This window comes from Lynx rufus, unplaced genomic scaffold (genome assembly GCF_022079265.1).
Source record: "Lynx rufus isolate CCGP_SWC_20201006 ecotype Redwood Valley unplaced genomic scaffold, mLynRuf1.p SCAF_2, whole genome shotgun sequence".
NCBI classification, from domain to species: Eukaryota; Metazoa; Chordata; class Mammalia; order Carnivora; family Felidae; genus Lynx; species Lynx rufus.
Window position 1 is genome coordinate 103,109,916 of NW_025814834.1, and position 17,713 is coordinate 103,127,628.

Genomic DNA, 17,713 nt, shown 5'->3' on the forward strand with positions numbered 1-17,713 from the left:
ACAGCTCAGAGCCTGGAGCCTGCTTCGGATTCTGTGTCTCCCTCTCTCTGCCCCTTACCCGCTCACACTCTGTCTCTCTCTCAAAAATAAATAAACATTAAAATTAAAGTCTCTCTCTCAAAAATAAATAAACATTAAAATTAAAAAAAAAAAAAGTCGAGGAAGCACAATGCCTTGTTGTATTTGCCTTTTCAATGGTCCCTGAGGCCAGGAGGGGAGCAGGTTTGTATATCCCCCTCCGGGGAGGAGAACAGTGATGCAAGGATGGCTCCAGAAGGTCCCACTGCGTTTACACATACTAAGGGCCTCGCAAGACCCCGATCTTTCACAAATGTTTTACTTATTATCCCTGGCTCAGAGACGTTTAACAAGCAGCCCAAGGCCACACAGCGGGTGGTTGAAAGCAGCAGAGCCCGGGCGCGTGCCTAGTCTCTCTGGACCTTAGCGCCTCCTCCGGACAAGCTGGGGCTGGGGCGGACTCCTCCCGCGCCCGCCTGTCCCTCCCTCGAGGAATCAGAGACCCAGATGTCGACGCCCCAGGTTCAGGAGCGGGGAAGTAACTCCCGCCCCGAAGTCAGCCGGGTCGGCCCTGCCCCGAGAGCCGGATGCTCCTCCCTCATTCTCGGGGGACCCCTGCCGGCTCGGGCAGGGTTCGCGCCCACAGGGTCCCGAGCCCTCCTCCTCGCCCCTGCCCGGGGGCTCCTCCGGGCCGCCCGCGCTGACTCAGCGTAAGCCGAGTCGCGGAGGGCGGCGGGGTCAGACGCGCCCGCCCCCGGCTCCAGGGCTCCGCTTTGATTGCCCCCTCCCTCTCCCCCGCCCCCCAGCCGCCCCGCTCCGCCCCCCGGGAGGGGTGCCGGGCCCCGAGCTGGCGGCGCTGCGGAGCGGCCGGAGGGCGCGAGGAGGAGCGCGCGGCGGAGCTCGGGCGCAGCATGACTGCCATCGCGGTGCAGGTAACCCCGGGAACCCGGCGGGGCGCTGGGCCGGCTGCCCCCCGACCCTCCCGGAGCGGTCAGGGGGTCTGCCCCACCGGGAGGTGGGAAGGGACTTTGCGCGGAACCCCGGATCCCCGCCTTGCCTGTCTTCTGTTGCAAGCTTGTGGGGTTCGCAGGCAGGTGGGCGGGAAGCAACCTGGGGGCGCTGCCCCCCCCACCTCCCCCGACGCTGTTCCTGCAGCGCGGTCTCCTCTGGCCTCCGCTCGGGGCCCTGCTAGCACCCGAGGCCCCCAAGCTTCTTGCGGTGGATTTTTCTGCCTCTCTTTGGGGTCACCAGTAGCTATGATTAGGCTTTCCAGAGGGGTCCTTTTTAAAAAGGAGAGGCGCGTCTGGGGTGGAGGATGGACGCAGTCCACTTGCAGAGTGAGGCTTGTCTTACATAACATGAAGATGTGACTCCGGGGAAGCCAGAACTTTCTCGGGCGGGGGCTAGAAAGACCATCTCTGCGCTTCTCCAAACGCATCTGGGGTGCTGGGGCGGGGACAGACTCACTGGGGCGCGCAGGCACTTAAGAGAGAAGGTTGTAGGGGCGCCTGGGTGGCTTAGTCAGTTAAGTGGGGGACTTCGGCTTAGGTCCAGATCTCGGGGTTAGGGAGTTTGAGCCCCTCACCGGGCTCTGTGCTGACAGCTCCGAGCCTAGAGTCTGCTTGGGATTCTGTCTCCCTCTCTCTCTCTGCCCCTCCCCTGCTCGCACTCTGTCTCTATCGCAAAACTAAATAAAAACCAGTTTTAAAAATTAAAATAAGAGAGAGAGAGAAGGTTGTGGCGAGGGGAGGGAGAGGGACTCGCATCCCCAAAGGTCTGACTTCTCACACTGGTGCAAGATGTTTTTGTTGGCCCAGAACCTACGCGTTCCTGCCCCCTGCCCTCTGGTGCGTTGCTGTCCAAAGGCAAGTCAGTGGCGCGACCGCCAGCTACCAGGCGAGCAAGCTGCTTCTCCGCGGAGGCATTTCACCAGCTCGCCTCCCCCAGAGTCTTCTGGCTGGAACCTTCTAACGATTAGAGAGGCTCAGTTGACTTTGCCTGCAAATGCCCAGACCGCCCCCCGCCCCCAGCTGTGACTCTGGTAGACGCTGTTCTGCCCAATTTATAGACAAAATAACTGAGGCCCAGAGGTGAAGTAACTTGCTCACGGTAGCCAGCCAAACGACATAGTCGAGATTCAAAACAGGACTTCTTGGCTGCATATCGTACCTGCCCTTTCCACTTTTGACTAACAGGAGAAATCGTAGCCACCCCCCCAAGCCCCCGGACACAGGCGTTTGGAGAAGGACGGCGGGTTGCATCGAGTCCCTTGTCTTTGTTTTCCTTCATAATCTTGAGTCTTGATGAGGGAGCATCTGGGACAGGCCCTGGGAAGAAGGGGACTGGCAGTGAGGAGGGTGGGACCGGGTGTGGTCTCTCCCCTCGAGAAGCCCGCAAGGTGCAGCTGCAGATCCTTGTAAATCCTTGTAAACAAGGATTTAGAAGACATATCTGGAAGTGAGTGCTAAATTAAGAGGTGCAGAAGCTGCAAGCTGGATTAACTGGCAGGGGCGTTGTGTGCTGGGCCCAGAGGGGCCTGAAGTCTGGCAGCAGGTGGAGGGGACCTAGTAAGCGGAGGAAGAGGGGGAGGCCGTGGGATAGGCCTTGGGAGCTGGATAGGCTGTGGGAGCTCGTGGGCGATGGCTCAAGCCGGGAGCCTCTGCCCCAAGGGTGGGGCGCTGTCCCAGCGTGACTCTAGTCATTGCTGCCTAGTAGCCCCTTAAATCAGCCCCAGGGACTGTTGTAAGCACTTGAAGTGATAGCTCATTCCAGTCCCACCAGACAACCAGCGGAGGTAGATGATGTTATCTTCATTTATAGGGGAGGAAACCCAGAGAAAGAGGGGATAAATAACATGCCCGGGGACAGAGAGCTAAAAAGCAGGCCGGCGGGGGTCATGCAGGCCAGTGCAGGCGCGGGCTGTGGCCCTAAGGACGGTGGCTGGCCAACTCTTTAGGAAACTGGTGAAGAAATTTCTGGTGAATAATGACAGGGGCCTGGCCTGGGCCTGCACAGAGTGGGCAGTGAGACTAGAGGCAAGTATGGAGGGGGGGGCTGGGGACGTGAAGGATGAGTAGTGAGGGGGGGCAGGTGGGGTCCTGGGGGATTGCGGAAGGGAAGCCCTTAGCCTTGGACTCAGTGGCCCAGGAGCGTCAAGTGACCCTGTCCTACAGATCATAGAAATCATTGAGGGTTAGAGAGGGAAAAGAGAAACACTCACATTTTTTTCCTCCGAGGAAAGGAGATTAAAGTTCCTTGCTCAAGGTCCCACAGCTGCAGGCGGGCAGGGCGGGGGCAAGACCCGACTGCCTTGGTTCCCTCTTGTCCACTGGCCCTCCACTGACCACACTGCTACCAGCTGCCTCTCCAGGAGAGGGTTTCAGGCCCTAGGTCACTGAAAGCCAGTGGAGCTGCCAACAGTGACCAGTGTGGTGCAGGGTGGTGAGGAATGAAGACTCCAATATATATTATTATTGTTACTCATGTTATCAATAGTTCCCCAACACCTTTATATGCTGTCTTTTAATTCTTGGGAGTTTTCTTGGTGATCAGAGTTTCTTTGTTTTTTGTTTGTTTTTTAAAGTTTATTTGAGAGACAGCGTGAGCAGGGGAAGGACAGAGAGAGAGAGAGAGAGAGAGAGTGAGAGCGAATCCCAAGCAGGCTCTGCACTGTCTGTCAATCACAGAGCCCTCCTTGGGGCTTGACCCCACAAACTGTGAGATCACGACCTGAGCCGAAATCAAGAGTTGGTCACTTAACCCACTGAGCCACCCAGGCGCCCTGGCGATCAGAGAATTTAAAGGAGGCCCTGCTTTGAGGTGGGAGGGGGAAGAAATGAACTGACGTGAGCTGTCTTCTCTTTGATCCCAGTGTGATGGGCCGGGAGACTAAAGTCCAGTCTGTGCCCAAGGAAGGTGGGGCTGAGGGAGGGATGGGACATACCTGTTGTCTAGACAGCGTGATGTCTAGGGTCAAAAGGTTTCTGGGTCCTGTGTTCTGTGACTTGATTGAGGCCTTGCTTCCAAAGCTCTCCCATCCTAGGACCTTACCAGCCAACTTCTAGGGGCATTGTAACCCGGCCAGGTACCCTCATGGCTCTTGCTTTCCTGCGGCGGTCACCTACCCCATTTTGTAGATGAAAAACCCAAGGGCCAAAGAGGTTAAGAAGCTGCCCAAGGACAAACACCTTTAATGGTTTGTAGACACAGAGGTTTCAAATTTTCCTTGGTTTGTTTCCTAGTAGTCAAGCTGTTTTTTTATGATGAAATACAACACAGACTCCTGGACTACCAATGTGTCCAGGTGGTAAGAAGGACCTGTCGTGGGGGCGCCTGGGTGGCTCAGTGGGTTAGGCGTCCAACTTCAGCTCTGGTCACAAGCTCGTGGTTCATGAGTTCGAGCCCCGCATTGGGCTCTGTGCTGACAGTTCAGAGCCTGGAGCCTGCTTTGGATTCTGTGTCTCCCTCTCTGTGCTCCACCCCCCCCCCCCAACCCCTGCTCACGCTCGTTTGCTCTCTCTCTCTCAAAAATTAAGAAAAGGAAAAAAAAAAAAAAAAAAAAAAGAATGACCTGTTGTGGCTGAGTGAGGACAGGGCCCGAGCGGGCCAACTCAGCTTCCCCTATTCCCCTCCTGCGGCACCTAGAACCCTGCATAGGAGGCAAGAGGAGTTGGGGCCCTGACCCCTGGGGCATCCCTCTACACTCTCTACTCCTTCCTCTCACCAGTAATACTGAGCCCCTAACCAAAGAGCCTGTACCTGGAAGGCCCCAGTCGGTATTTATTGGCTGAATGCATCCTGGACATTATACGTTTGTCCAGGCAGCCGTAACAGGCTTTATTGTGATTTAGGTAGAGATCTTGGGTAAGTCATCTGGCCTCTGGGTGACATAGTTTCCCTCTTTATGCCACCTCCCCACTCCTCCCCCCTCCCCCCCCCCGCCCCCATGGGAGCTTCCTACTCTGCCAACCTCACAGGTTTGAGTAAAACAAGCCCCTGCTTAGGCAGAAGTGCTGAAAGCAAACCAGGTCCTTATTCATGTATCCCTGGGGCAGAAAATTCACAGTGGCTCCCACTTAGGTGAGCAGGTCAGCAACCAGTCTGATGTTCCTGCTGGGGCTCTGACCGAAGCAGGAGTCTCCCAGAGCCTGGCTTTGCTTCCTGTCCCTCCCTGAAAAGCATGACCCAGACTTGCCTCCATTTGCACATGTATAGGGTGCACCCCATAGTCCCTGTTCAGTTTCCCAGCAGTGACAGAGCCCCATGAGCTGTCTGCTTACCTCCCAAAGCGGGGTGTAACCTGCTTCCATAGGCACTGTCAAGGGGGTAATTTATGACGGGGCAGGAGATTCGTTTAAAGGGAGCTCCAGGGGGGCCCGGGTGGCTCAGTCGGTCAAGTATCCAACTCTTGATTTCAGCTGAGGTCATGATCTCGAGTTTCCTGCTCTGCACCAGCATGTGGAGCCTGCCTGGGATCCTCTCTCCCTCTCCCTCTGCCCCAACCCCCTCTCGTGTTCTCTCTCTCTCTCTCAAGAAATAGGTAAATAAACTTTCAAAAAAGCGGGGGGCTGGGACAGGAGTTTCAGATGGAAGTGACAGTGGTTGCAGACCTACTGAATGCCCAGGACAAGCACTGTGCCAGGTACTGGGGACGCAGCAGTGCCTGCATGGGAGGCCCTGCCCTCTTGGTGAGCGGTGTCTGTGTGAGCTAGACAACATATAAGCACAAATCAAAAGGAAATGGATGACTGGTGGTCGGAACAGAGAAGACAACAGGGTTCCTGACAGGAGGGAACCTGGTTTGGCTGGGGAGGCAGGACAGATCTCTGCGAGGAAGTGACATTTCCAATGAGACATGAAGAATGGAGAAAAGGAGACAGTCGGGGGAAGACTCTTGTAGGCAGAGGGACCAGTAGGTCTGAGGAAGAAAGTTCTGGGCTTGTCCTTGGGCCTAGAACGAGTGCAGCCGTGTCTGAGTGAGGGGGCCAGGAAGCGTGTGCTGGGAGGTGAAGCAGGAGGGGGAGGCAGGGCAGAAGGTGCAGGGCTTATGGTGTGTCGTAAGGAGTTTGATTCTTCAAAGTGTTTCTCTTTTTATTTTTTGCTTTCTGGGTTGGGGAGGGGACCCATGCCCGGGTGGTGTCCCAGGGCTGTGAGATAAGGGACACCTCACCGGACGCCTGGCCCAGCTTGCCAGAAGAGAGGGGTGGGTGCACTCTTCCAGGGCTGCAACTAGAGGCTGAGGGAGAGCCTCCGTGGCTCCCCCACGCCCAGAAGCTGCTAGACAGTTCAGTTGGCCAGCGCTGGGTGGGGTTCAGGTTCAGGCTGAGCAAGACTAAAGGGTAAGGTGCAAACATCGCTTTCGGTACTGAGGAAAACAAGGTAATAACACCTAGCCTGGAATGTGCAGAACCAGCTGGGTGGAGAGTAGGGTGAAACTGAAGTCTACTGGGAAATCCTGGGAGAGGGAAAATGGAGCCTTGTATTAGAAGGCTAAGTAAAAAAAAAAAAAAAAAAAAAAAAAAAAAAGAATAATATTCCAGTGCTTTTAACAACCTTCACAGTGCTTTAGGCAGGGTTCTTGCTTTGCATACAAAGAAACCCACAGGGCGCTGCAAGTTCAAGGTCACACTGGCCTGGTCTGACAAGTTTTCTGAATTCTGAACAGACTAGGATCTGCCACCTTGCTGGTCAGTAGAATTTGGATTTCTTCTTCATAAAGATCGTTAGAGAAAGAAAGGTCAGGGAACCCTTCGTGCCTGTGGTGAATAGCTGGACAGTCCGTGCTTCTGGGTCTTGAACAGAGGACAGGGAGCAGGTGGAGTGGGGGAAGGGCTCCCCAAGAAGGCGGGTCTGTGCTGCAAGTTAAGGAGGGGCTGGGAGGGAGGGAAGCTACTTGCAAAGGTGGGCTTCCCAAGCTTCGCAGGGGACGGCAACAGAAAATAAGGCTATGGGAAGCCGGGAGCGTGGGCAAGGGCTTCCCCTGACATGCCAACTGTGGTGTCTTCTAGGCCCAGAGGCTGCTGGCCCGGCGGAGGCCCCAGCGGCCCTTCTTGGAATCCTTCATCCGGGTCCTCATCATTGTGTGCGCCGCCCTGGCCCTGGTCCTCTCCTCCGTCTCCATCTGCGATGGCCACTGGCTGCTGGCTGAGGACCGCCTCTTTGGGCTCTGGCACTTCTGCACTTCCTCCAACCAGACGGGGCCACGCTGCCTCAGAGACCTGAGTCAGGCCCACGTGCCTGGGCTGGCCGTGGGCATGGTCCTGGCCCGCAGCGTGGGCGCCTTGGCTGTGGTGGTCGCCATTTTGGGCCTGGAGCTCCTCATGGTGTCCCAGGTGTGTGAAGACCTCCACTCACGGCGCAAGTGGGCTGTGGGCTGTGTCCTCCTCCTCGTCTCTTTCATCCTCTCGTCCGGGGGGCTCCTGAGTTTCGTGATCCTCCTCTGGAACCAGGTCACGCTCATTGGTTTCACCCTGATGTTCTGGTGCGAGTTCACGGCCTCCTTCCTCTTCTTTCTGAATGCCATCAGCGGCCTTCACGTCAACAGCATCACCCATCCCTGGAGCCAACCAAGGAAGTTTTAGGCCTCCCTCCTAAATCCGAGGATATCAGGTTCTACAAGAAAGTGTGGTCAAGACGGGACTTTTTCAACACGTGACCTCTGATGGGGGTAGGGGTGGGACCATGACCTTGAAACTGCTGCTGCTTAGACCATAACATTTTGGTGGTTGGCCAGAACCAGCCCAGTGGCCTTTGCAGCTGGCCTGCAGAGGCCAGGAGCGTCCCTAGTGCCACCAGCTGCACAGCCTTAGCCAAGTTATTAGGATGTTGATTTTAGAAGTTAACACATTTTAAAACTCTTTTCTTGAATCCTTCTTCCCAGGATGGGACTAGATTAGGAAGCAGCTTGGGTGACTGGTGCCTGGGCTGGCTACACAGCTAAGTGAAGTTCACCCTTGTTTTATTGACTGTGTGCCAGGATAGGGGCAGGTGGGTCCCTGGGATCCCCTGGGGTTGCCCAGAGCAGATCATTCTTCCAGCTAAGCATATCCAGTCAGTGCCTAGGACTTTCTTCCACCAGCCCAAAGGACCTCTGTGCACCTTTCCTTGCTATAGCTTTGGTCATGTTATTGAGGATTCCCTCAATGTCTTGCACATAATAGGTTTTTAAACCCTTTGACTTGATTTGAACCCTGCCTTTGCGGTGGGGGTGGGGGTGGGGCATAATCCATGAATAACCTCAGCCGCCAGCAGCCGGCCATCTCTGCTGTCTGTGGGAATCCTGCCTTAATTCTTCGAACCAGCTTCCCAGGATGGCCCACCAACCTTCCAATACACAGTCCTCCCTGAGGCGAGCATGTGTGCGTGTCTGTCTTCGGCAAGGGTCAGACGGCCTCAAGTTACCATTTTTGGCTCCCAGAGCACATATCTGGACCTGCTGGACTCCAGGGGGTAAAGGGGACTTGCCTACACTTGTAATGATTACCACCCGCCCTGGGGATGAGTGCAGGTGAAGGGGACCAGGAACCAGTGGAGAGTTCCATCCTTGCTGGCAAATCTGCGTTTTTGTGCAGCCAATTGCCCCCTTCCCAGTTTCTTTTCTGCCCAGTAGCTTCAACCATTTCATTCCACACTAGCCCCTTCCCCCTCCACCTGGTCCATCCTGGCTGCTGGTCACTGTATGGATTTTTGGTCTCTTGCCCCACCCTTATTACTGCAGGTGCCCTTTCTGGGTGCTTCTATCTATCCCTTGTGGCTTTTTTTTTTTTTTTTAATTTTTTAAACTTGAAGTTTAAAAGCACAAGTGGGGAAGGGGTGGAGAGAAGGAGAGACAGAATGCTGAGCAGGCTCTGCGTTGGCTCTCAGCCCAGAGCCCGATGCGGGGCCCCAACTCCTGAACCGTAAGATCATGACCCAAGCCCAGATCAAGACGCTTAACCAACTGAGCCACCCAGGCACCCCCTGTAGCTTTTTAAAAACTTCTATTTCCAAATGCATGTGGAGTCCATGGAGATCAAGAAAGATGTCATGGGCCAACCAGTTTTTCAGAGAGCAGAGCTCATCAACCATACAGGCTGCGTTCTTGGCCCTGGAAAATAAGCACCTGGGCTTTCATTCCAGAGACCCTTCACAAGGTACAAAGGGGTGACTTCCTTGTCTCTGCAGTGGGGAGATGCAGGGGTGGGAAGCCAGGGCCCAGGAAGGGACAGCACTTGTCCAAGGTCCCCCACCAGCAAGATGCCTTTTCCTTTATGTTGGGGCTTCTGTCCAGAATGCTTTCCCCTGAACACTAATAGGCTGTGTTTTGTAAAAGGGTTCAAATAGTCCCGTTTAATCCTCACACGGCTGGTGGGAGAGGGAGTGCCAATAGTCCAGGAAACTAAAATCCAAAGACAAAAAGGGGAGACAGATCCCCATGGGACAGGGAGACAGGCCCTTGCCCCCCTGCCTAGGAGTGAAGACAGACACAGCCTTGGAGCACAGGGATTTGAACCCAAAAGCCCTGGACTGAACTTGTGCCCCTGCTTGCTGAGTATCTTGGGCAAGTCACAGGACCTTCGTGAACCTGTTTCTTTTTCTGCTCAATGGAATCCTGCCCCCTTCCTGGCTATTCTGCCTCTTGGGCTGCAGGTGACTGTGAAAGAGGAGGCACGGGAGGGTGCCTTGTACCCTGTTGGGTTACTAAAAGGAAGCTGGGGGTCTTGGCGTCTCTCTTGGCTTCACTGACATGGTCAGGTTAATCCAGTTGTCTTGAGGCTCTAGGGTAAGAGCTACTGGACAGGTGAGTTGTAGTGAGGGATAAGGAGGGTCCATCTAGGGCCAAGGGTCTCGACTGCCATGTTTCCTGGGCTTCGAGCTTATTCCTGCAGGAAGGGGTAAGGAAGGCCAGCCTCAGCATCCTTCACCTTGTGTCTCGAGGGCTAAAGGAGAGCGGGCAATTACATACCAGACCCATCCCAGCTACCATTTATTTCCCTGCCTTCTGGAACCCTTGAACTGCCCTTCGCATAACACAACAGACCCAAATCCCAGGCCCTCGTCCTGCCCCACGGTGCCTGTGCTTTGATCAGTTCTGAGGAATTCTCACCACAGCCCCCTCCCCAACCCGAGGCCCAGAGGAGGGGAGTTCCTGGTCACAGGAGAAAAGCCTATGATGTCTGCTGAGAAGACCGATACGGACTGTCCTGCAGCAATGTCTAGGCTTCTCGTGACCCATCTTGGTCTCTGTCCCGTGCGTGGCCCTGCTGCAGCCTCTCAGATGACACTGGCCCTGCAGGTGCCCCCGCTCTGCTCTGAGGTGCTGGCCTTGGTGCTGTGGGTGAGGCCGCTGGTGCCATTGCCGAAGGTGGAGTTGAGGGCCACGGGGCGCAGTAGAAACTCACGGACGTGCCACTGCCGCCACTTCTTCTGAACCTCCAGCTGCACCTGCCCCCAGAGACCACCATCAGTGGAGGAGAGAAGAACCGACCTTGTACCCACAGTCCCATTCACCGCCCCCCCCACCCCCACCCCGGGACCTCAGCATAGTCCCACGACTCGTATCTTCCCCTCTCCTGCAGGCCCCTCAGATTGGCCATTTCCGGCCCCAACATCCAGTAGGGATTGAGGGCCCCTCTCTCCTGGACACTTTCATCTTCAATCTTGCCGCCTGGGTCCCAAGGAAGGGGGCTTTAGGGCTGTTTCACAAATTCCAGAACTCCAGAATTAATCAGGTCATCACCTGGGACAAACTGGACTCCTTCCCATGAAGCCTCCCTAGCTCACAACTTAATCTGGGGGCCCGGGAGTTGCTCTTTGGAAATGTCCTCCACGGTGCCCAGCTGTAGCAGCCCAAACCTTTGAAGCCAGGCTTCATGCTTGAGTTTTGGAAAACAGGTTATTCCCATTCAAGTGTGGCGAACCAGTTTGATGGTCGACAGTTCTAGAAAGGCCTTACTTGTGTGAAGGACTGTATTCAACTAGTGGTTGGGCTGCTTCTGTGTGTGTCCTCCCCCAACTGCTCTGCGCAGGAGCAGAGACTTCATAGTAAGTGTCTGGCCCTCCCAGGAGTCAACACTCATTTGGAGGGTCCTTGAGGATGGATTTGCTGTTACTGCCTCTGCGCCATTTTACAGATGGGAACACTGAGGCCCATTGAAGGGCAGTGGGCAGTGAGCAGGGTCGCCCACCAGGCAAAGCAACAGAGCAGTCGGGAGCCCGGGTTCTTGTTGGGGTGCCCATACTTCCCTCTTTCCTGGACTTGCTCTAGGGTAAGAACCTCCTGGAGAGAGCTTGTTAAACATTTTCAGGCTCCAGCCCAGACATACAGAATCCCCCTTGTGCTGAACTGAGGGTCATGCGCAGTAATTGTGTGAACTAGGCTTCTGGGTGCTTCGATGTTCCCATGAAGTGAGCTCAGGAGACCCAGCCCGCACCCCACCTCTCCCCACCACCTTTTCCGGGGAGCTCCTGAACAGGGACCCAGTGGCTAGGAAGCTCCTCTCTCCAGGCCAGCTGAGAACTCACCTCCCCATTGAGGAAGCAGTACAGGACGGCCACCACCAGGCCCTGCGGAGGGAGGCGGGGGGGGGGTGGCAAGGCAGCAGGGGTCAGTGCAGGTACTCCTGTACCCAGCCTCCCTTCAGCTTCCCCCCCACATCCTTGAATTGCCAGCCCCAGGCTCACTTCTCCCCAGGAAGTGTCCCAGAGCCTTCTCACACCTCTCACCTCAGGGGGAATTAAGGCTACCTCCTCTGAGCCCCCTACTGTACCCCTGGCTCTGCTGGCATCATCCAGCATAGACTCAGCTCCTTGGGGCAAGGGCAGGGCCCCTTTTGTCTGTGAGCCCAGTGTCCAGCGTCGGGCATTGGACACCTGTGGTTCCAGCAACCACAGAGTAGAAGCTGCTAACTTGGGCCCGTGGGGACCAGGCCAGTCCCCTGAGTTAGTAAGGCGGGCCATCTGGGAGAAGCAGAGACTGGTGGCGCCCAAAGCGCACTGTCCCTCAGGTAGGGGGAGGGGCCGGCCCCTGCGAGACCCTGGGCCTGGTGCGGGCTCATGTTCAAGATCAGCTGGAAATCCGGAGGCGGTCCACCACGGCCAGCTCTTCACACTGAAACACGAAGGTGTGAATGTGAAATCAGCAAAGCCCGCGTGCTGGTGCTGGCCTGCCAAAAGTGGGGTGTGTGCGACCTCCCCGTATACATCTCCTTGGTTAGGGGCCTCGGGGCTGTGTGCACTCTTATGTTCCCTGGTGTGATGGAGGTCTGTGCCTGTCAGGACCCTTCCTCACTAGTATCTGCAGCTTCTGTTTTCCCAGTGGTCCTGGCACGGAGCTCGGCCAGGGACTCCAGTCTTGAGATGCAGGGTTTGAGGCCAAGAGGCCTGCTGGGGACCATAAGCCAAGGGCAGGGTCTCTGCTCACCTCCTCAGGGACCCCTCAGGTCAGCCTGCCCTTCCTTCTGCCCTGCAGCTTCCCTGGCTGGTGGGCACCCTTCCCCTCAGAGGTCTGCGTGCCATAGCGCTGACCTCAGGGGGGCTCCCCTCCCCTTCCCGGTCCCATCCAGACCTGCCTTTACCTACTTACCACATTGGAAAGGACCCCAGAGGATGATGAACCAGCCCAGCTATGGTGGACTTAATACATACAATGGCTCAGGGCTGTTGGCATTTTAACAGTGACAAAACTCAAGGATTTGCTTTAGACTATCGGGCATCGGGGACTGCTACGTAGAACGGAGACCATTTGGGGGAAGTGGGCGGCAGGAACGCCTACTCAAGGCTGCAGTTTCCAAATTCTGTAGCACATTAGGATCGCCTGGGAGCTTTTGCCTAGGTTACCCCAAATCCGAATGCCTGAGGACGGATGATCTCAGACTGGGGCACCTGGGAGGCTCAGTCAAGTGTCTGATTCTTGATTTCATCTCAGGTCATGATCACATGGAGAAATCAAGTCCCGTATTGGGCTCTATGCTGGACATGGAGCCTACTTGAAAATCTGTCTCCGAAAATCTGTCTCCTTTCTCTGCCCCTCCTCCACCCCTCTCTCTGTCTCAAAAAAAAAAAAAAAAAAAAAAAAAAAAAATCCCAGGTGGTTCTCCGGCATTCTCATCTGGGAGCCTCTGTCAGCAGATGGAAAAGTCAGGCTTTAAGGTGAGACAACTAGATGTGGAGTTGTCTGACCTACATAACCGTGGGGTTCTGGGCTCTAGGGGCTTCACTGAATCCTTGCCAAAACCCTAGGGGGGAGGGGGAGGACCCCGATTTTACAGGTGAGGGAACTGGGTCACAGGGGTTTAGGCAGGACTGGCCCCGTGCTTGGCCCAGAGCCAGTGGTCAGGTTGCTGGCTGTGGATGGCGCCCACCTCATGGGGCCCGGGGGTGCCTGGGCCTCCAAGATCCGGAGACACATTTTCACAGTTCAGGTGAGGGCCAGAGCCCTGGGTGAGGGAAAGTGAGTTGTGCCCCAAGTACATATAGGGCAGGCCTCCTACAGCCAGTGAGTTTAAGAAATTCCACAGTTTTTGGGGCGCCTGGGTGGCTCAGTCGGTTGAGCGGCCGACTTCGGCTCAGGTCATGATCTCACGGTCTGTGAGTTCGAGCCCCGCATCGGGCTCTGTGCTGACAGCTCAGAGCCTGGAGCCTGTTTCAGATTCTGTGTCTCCCTCTCTCTGACTCTCCCCCGTTCATGCTCTGTCTCTCTCTGTCTCAGAAATAAATAAACATTAAAAAAAAACCTTTTTTTAAATAAAAAAAAAAAGAAATTCCACAGTTTTTATACAATCATTAAAAATGAAGTCTTTGAAGAATTTTAGTGATGTGGAGGCAACAGGAAGATAGAGAATTAGAACACACAAGATAGGACACCACACATTAAAAAAAAAAAAAGGGAAACCACACATAGCATGACCTCAATTATATAAGCTGTGCGTACATAAGTGTCTTCCTGGATAGAAAAGAGACTTTAAAGAAAAGAAAAAAAAAAAGACGTAGAAGTAAACCCACCATCATTTTTAGCAGATTATTTCTGGGGCCATGAGATTATGGATGATTTTTTTTCTTTTTTAATGGTTCCTTATTTTCCAAATTTTCTACAACAACTCTTACGTGTACAATCAGAAAAAGCCAGAAGTATATGACAGGGTGCCTGGGTGACTCAGTCGGTTAAGTGTCCGACTCTTGATTTCAGCTCAGGTCACGATCTCACGGTTCGTGAGATCGAGCCCCGCGTGGGGCTCAGTGCTGACAGCACAGAGCCTGCTTGGGATTCTCTCTCTCAAAATAAACACTAAAATAAAAGTATATGCCGTTGATAATGTATTGTGGTTCTGTGTGTGTTCGTTCAGCCCCTGTCTTTTAGAGATTCGGACTAGAATATTCACATTTGAATAAAACAGTCTTTGATTTGATTAAAATGAGGGGGGACATGGAGGAGGAAGCAGCTGGGGACAGACATGAAACATACCCTCCTTGAGTGGGCAATGACTACATGGGGGCTCACTATCTACTATTCTCTTTAATATATGGAAGAAATTTTCTATAATATAGAATTTTTAAAATATATACATTATATAAAATATACATGGGTAATAGATAATCAAGTGATATATGTTTGTGTGTGAGCAAAGTTTAAAAAAACCTTAACGATCCATTTTCTTTGTAAACATAGAATGTTTCTGTGAGAACATTCTGAAAGTGCTTTTGGGTTTTCTCTTGACAAGCCATTTCCTTAGAGAGAAACCAAATGGCCCAGCCCCAGCCACAAGCCCCAACTCCAGGGGACAGGAAGTTCCCTTTCTGTGCAGGGAGGCAGACACGGGTATCTGTGCTCTCAGTGAGGTCACTACCCACTTCTGGAAGCCAGGTCATGGCCTTCCACCCATGTGGACCTGGAATCCACCACCTGCTGAATGGGCCATTGTGAGCCCAGCCTTCCCACACATTACAAGAGCAGGTGGACACGGAAACTCTGGATGAAGAAACGAAGAATGTGGATTACATAAGAGGCTGGGTTCTCTGGAGCCTGGGGCACCGGCAGGGAGCTCTGGGCAGAGGGGACAGCCCTGGGGTAGGGTCTGAAGGCAGGGTGTGGAGAAGACCTGACTCTACTCAATGACGTGTGCCCAGTGATGTGTCCTCCCCGGAACCTGAAAGTGACAGAAGAGTGACCCCGGCCTCACCCACCCTGAACTGAACTCAGGCAACAAGGGAGACTCTGAGCCCCGTCCTGAGACCAAAGCCTCCCCAGTGAGGAGGACTTTGCAGGATAATCAATCTTGTTGCGGACAGGCTGGCTTCTTTAGGAAAATCCGCTGGGAGAAATTTCTCTCAGGCCCTGAAGCCTATAATCTCTAGGCTCTTCCTGGGAATTTGCTTGTTTCCATTGCGGATATTATAAATCTTAGAACAGACTGTGTTTCTGTTTTTGCTCTGGCTACTGGAAATCTCTAAGTTCTCCCACCTTCCTAGCACTCTCCTGAATTTGCTTCTCTGTATGAACTCAATTCTGGTTTTTATTTTTATTTTTTTCACTGATCCTTCACTACCTTTTTTTTTTCTTTTCTTTTTTTGTCCTCTGTATGGTTTTCCTGAAAGCTACATCATATTATTTTTGGAAGGAGACAGCGATGAGTAAACAAAATAACACTGTGACGTTTGGGATTCATGTTAAGAGTCCTTCTGTCTAAACACGTTTACTGTTTTGTTTTGTTCTTAAGCCTCACAACATCTTGAATGAATAGGTAGGTTGGTTTCTTCCCTCACTTTCTTTCTTCCTTTTTTATTTTTAGGTTGGGTATTATTCTCAGTAAGTTGTGTATGCATGCAAGTTTCAGAGTCAAATGATTGCTGTCACAAAACAACAGCAGCCTCCTAACACCCCTGCCCCCATTTCCTGTTCCTCAGAGGCAACTACTTGGAATTCTTTTCACTGGTTCTGAAGAATATGCTGATGATGTTACTTCTGGATTTTTCGGTTTGGGGCATTTTTTATGGACTTCCCAGTATGAAGACGAAGATATTATTCTCTTTCAGACGCCCTCTCCCTCATTCCCACAATGTTCCTCTTCCTGCCCTGCTTTTTGATGGCTCAGCCATAGCCCTCAGCAGTAAGGCTATTTTGACTACCTATAAACTGTGGAGAGGTGTGCAATGCAGTATGTGGGGTTATTTTTCCCTTTCGTCTTCCCTGGAGTCAGTCTCTCTCCTTAGTTTTACCTCCCACCCCCATCTGACTGGTAGGGAACTTGGGTCCCACAGCACAGTGAGGTCCTGCCCAGCTTCTCTTGGATGTCGGCCAAAGCAGGCACCCCAAAACCCCCTGCTGGACCCTTCTGGGAAGACCTGGCTTGCCGCCTCTGTGGTCTCCATTTCTCTTTAAGGAAAGAGAGAACTCCCGAAAGTCACAGTCCCGCGAAACTTACCTGGAACGAGCCAAGGGCCAATTCAAAGAACAGCTGGACCTCCATGGCATCTTCTGGGGAGAAGGCGAAGATGATGTAGTGGACTCCGAAGAGGGGGATCAGCAGGAGGGTAGACTTGGCCAGGCGCCTACAGACACAGACCCAGACCCGCTGCGGTGTCCTGCCCCCTTCCCCTAGGGCACAGCTCCACACACCCAACCTGCCTGACTGCAGGAGGCCAGCGGAGGGCCCCCCCCAACCTTTGTGGTTTGACTTTTCATTCTGGAGAATTTCTAACTCCCACATACCCACCACCCATGGCCAGTCCCCAAAATACCTGATTACGCACCCCTATCGGCAAATAACATTTGGACACAAACCCACCCAAACAACTTTATTATTTATAAATGATGTGCATGTGTTATTTAACATATTATTCGCAAAGCCAGGATTCTTTTTTTTTTTTTTTTTATAATAAATACCTATAAGGAGATGTGCTTTTTTTTTCTTCCCAGATTAGGGTTGCTAAATTTAGCAAATAAAAAATACAGGATGCCCAGTTCAATTTCAATTTCAGATAAACAAAGGATCATATTTTTTTGAGTAAGTAACTAAAACACTATTTGTTGTTTATCCAAAATTCACACTGAACTGGGCATCCTGTATTCTATCTTGCAGCTTTATCCTGAATCTCCGGCTCCAGCTTACTCTGGACACCACTGCTCTAAAGATGTCCTGGAGAATCTGTCACCAAGTAGTCCAACTCACTGCCGGATTCTCAAAGCTCAGAACCTCACAGAGAAAGCCCTTGCTGGACACTGATTTGTCTTTAACCGTTCTGTGCTGAATTACATCTCCCCAGCCCCAATTCATAAATTGAAGCCCTAACTACAGGACCTCAGAAATACCTATCTCTGCTTGCAGATAGGACCTAAAAAGAGGTGATTAAGTTAAAAGGAGGTTGTTAGGATGGGACCTTAGTCCAATCAACTGGCGTCCTTTTTTTTTTAATTTTTTTTTCAACGTTTTTTATTTATTTTTGGGACAGAGAGACAGAGCATGAATGGGGGAGGGGCAGAGAGAGAGGGAGACACAGAATCGGAAACAGGCTCCAGGGTCCGAGCCATCAGCCCAGAGCCCGACGCGGGGCTCCAACTCACAGACCACGAGATCGTGACCTGGCTGAAGTCGGACGCTTAACCGACTGCGCCACCCAGGCGCCCCACAACTGGCGTCCTTTTAAGAAGAGGAAGAGACACCTCTGAGCACAGACAAAAGGACCCAGGGAGAAGGCAGCCATCTACAAGGCAAGGAGAGGG

The 17,713-nt window shown here is 53.2% G+C and overlaps 2 protein-coding genes across 2 annotated transcripts in view; one reads left to right on the forward strand and one right to left on the reverse strand.

The window, feature by feature from the left end:
* Positions 1 to 929: 929 nt before the first annotated feature.
* Positions 930 to 7,665, forward strand: TMEM37 (transmembrane protein 37). The gene is made up of 2 exons (XM_047083117.1): positions 930 to 950; positions 7,026 to 7,665. The coding sequence occupies exons 1-2, from the start codon at positions 930 to 932 to the stop codon at positions 7,596 to 7,598; spliced, it is 594 nt and encodes a 197-aa protein (XP_046939073.1). The 3' UTR covers positions 7,599 to 7,665.
* A 2,604-nt stretch (positions 7,666 to 10,269) lies between these two features.
* Positions 10,270 to 17,713, reverse strand: part of SCTR (secretin receptor) — a 76,100-nt gene continuing 68,656 nt past the window's right edge. Inside the window, exons 12-14 of the mRNA XM_047082269.1 lie at positions 16,416 to 16,542; positions 11,521 to 11,562; positions 10,270 to 10,440 (exon numbers count right to left, since the gene is read on the reverse strand). Coding sequence (XP_046938225.1) covers positions 10,270 to 10,440; positions 11,521 to 11,562; positions 16,416 to 16,542 — 340 coding nt within the window. The remainder of the gene's footprint in view (positions 10,441 to 11,520; positions 11,563 to 16,415; positions 16,543 to 17,713) is intronic.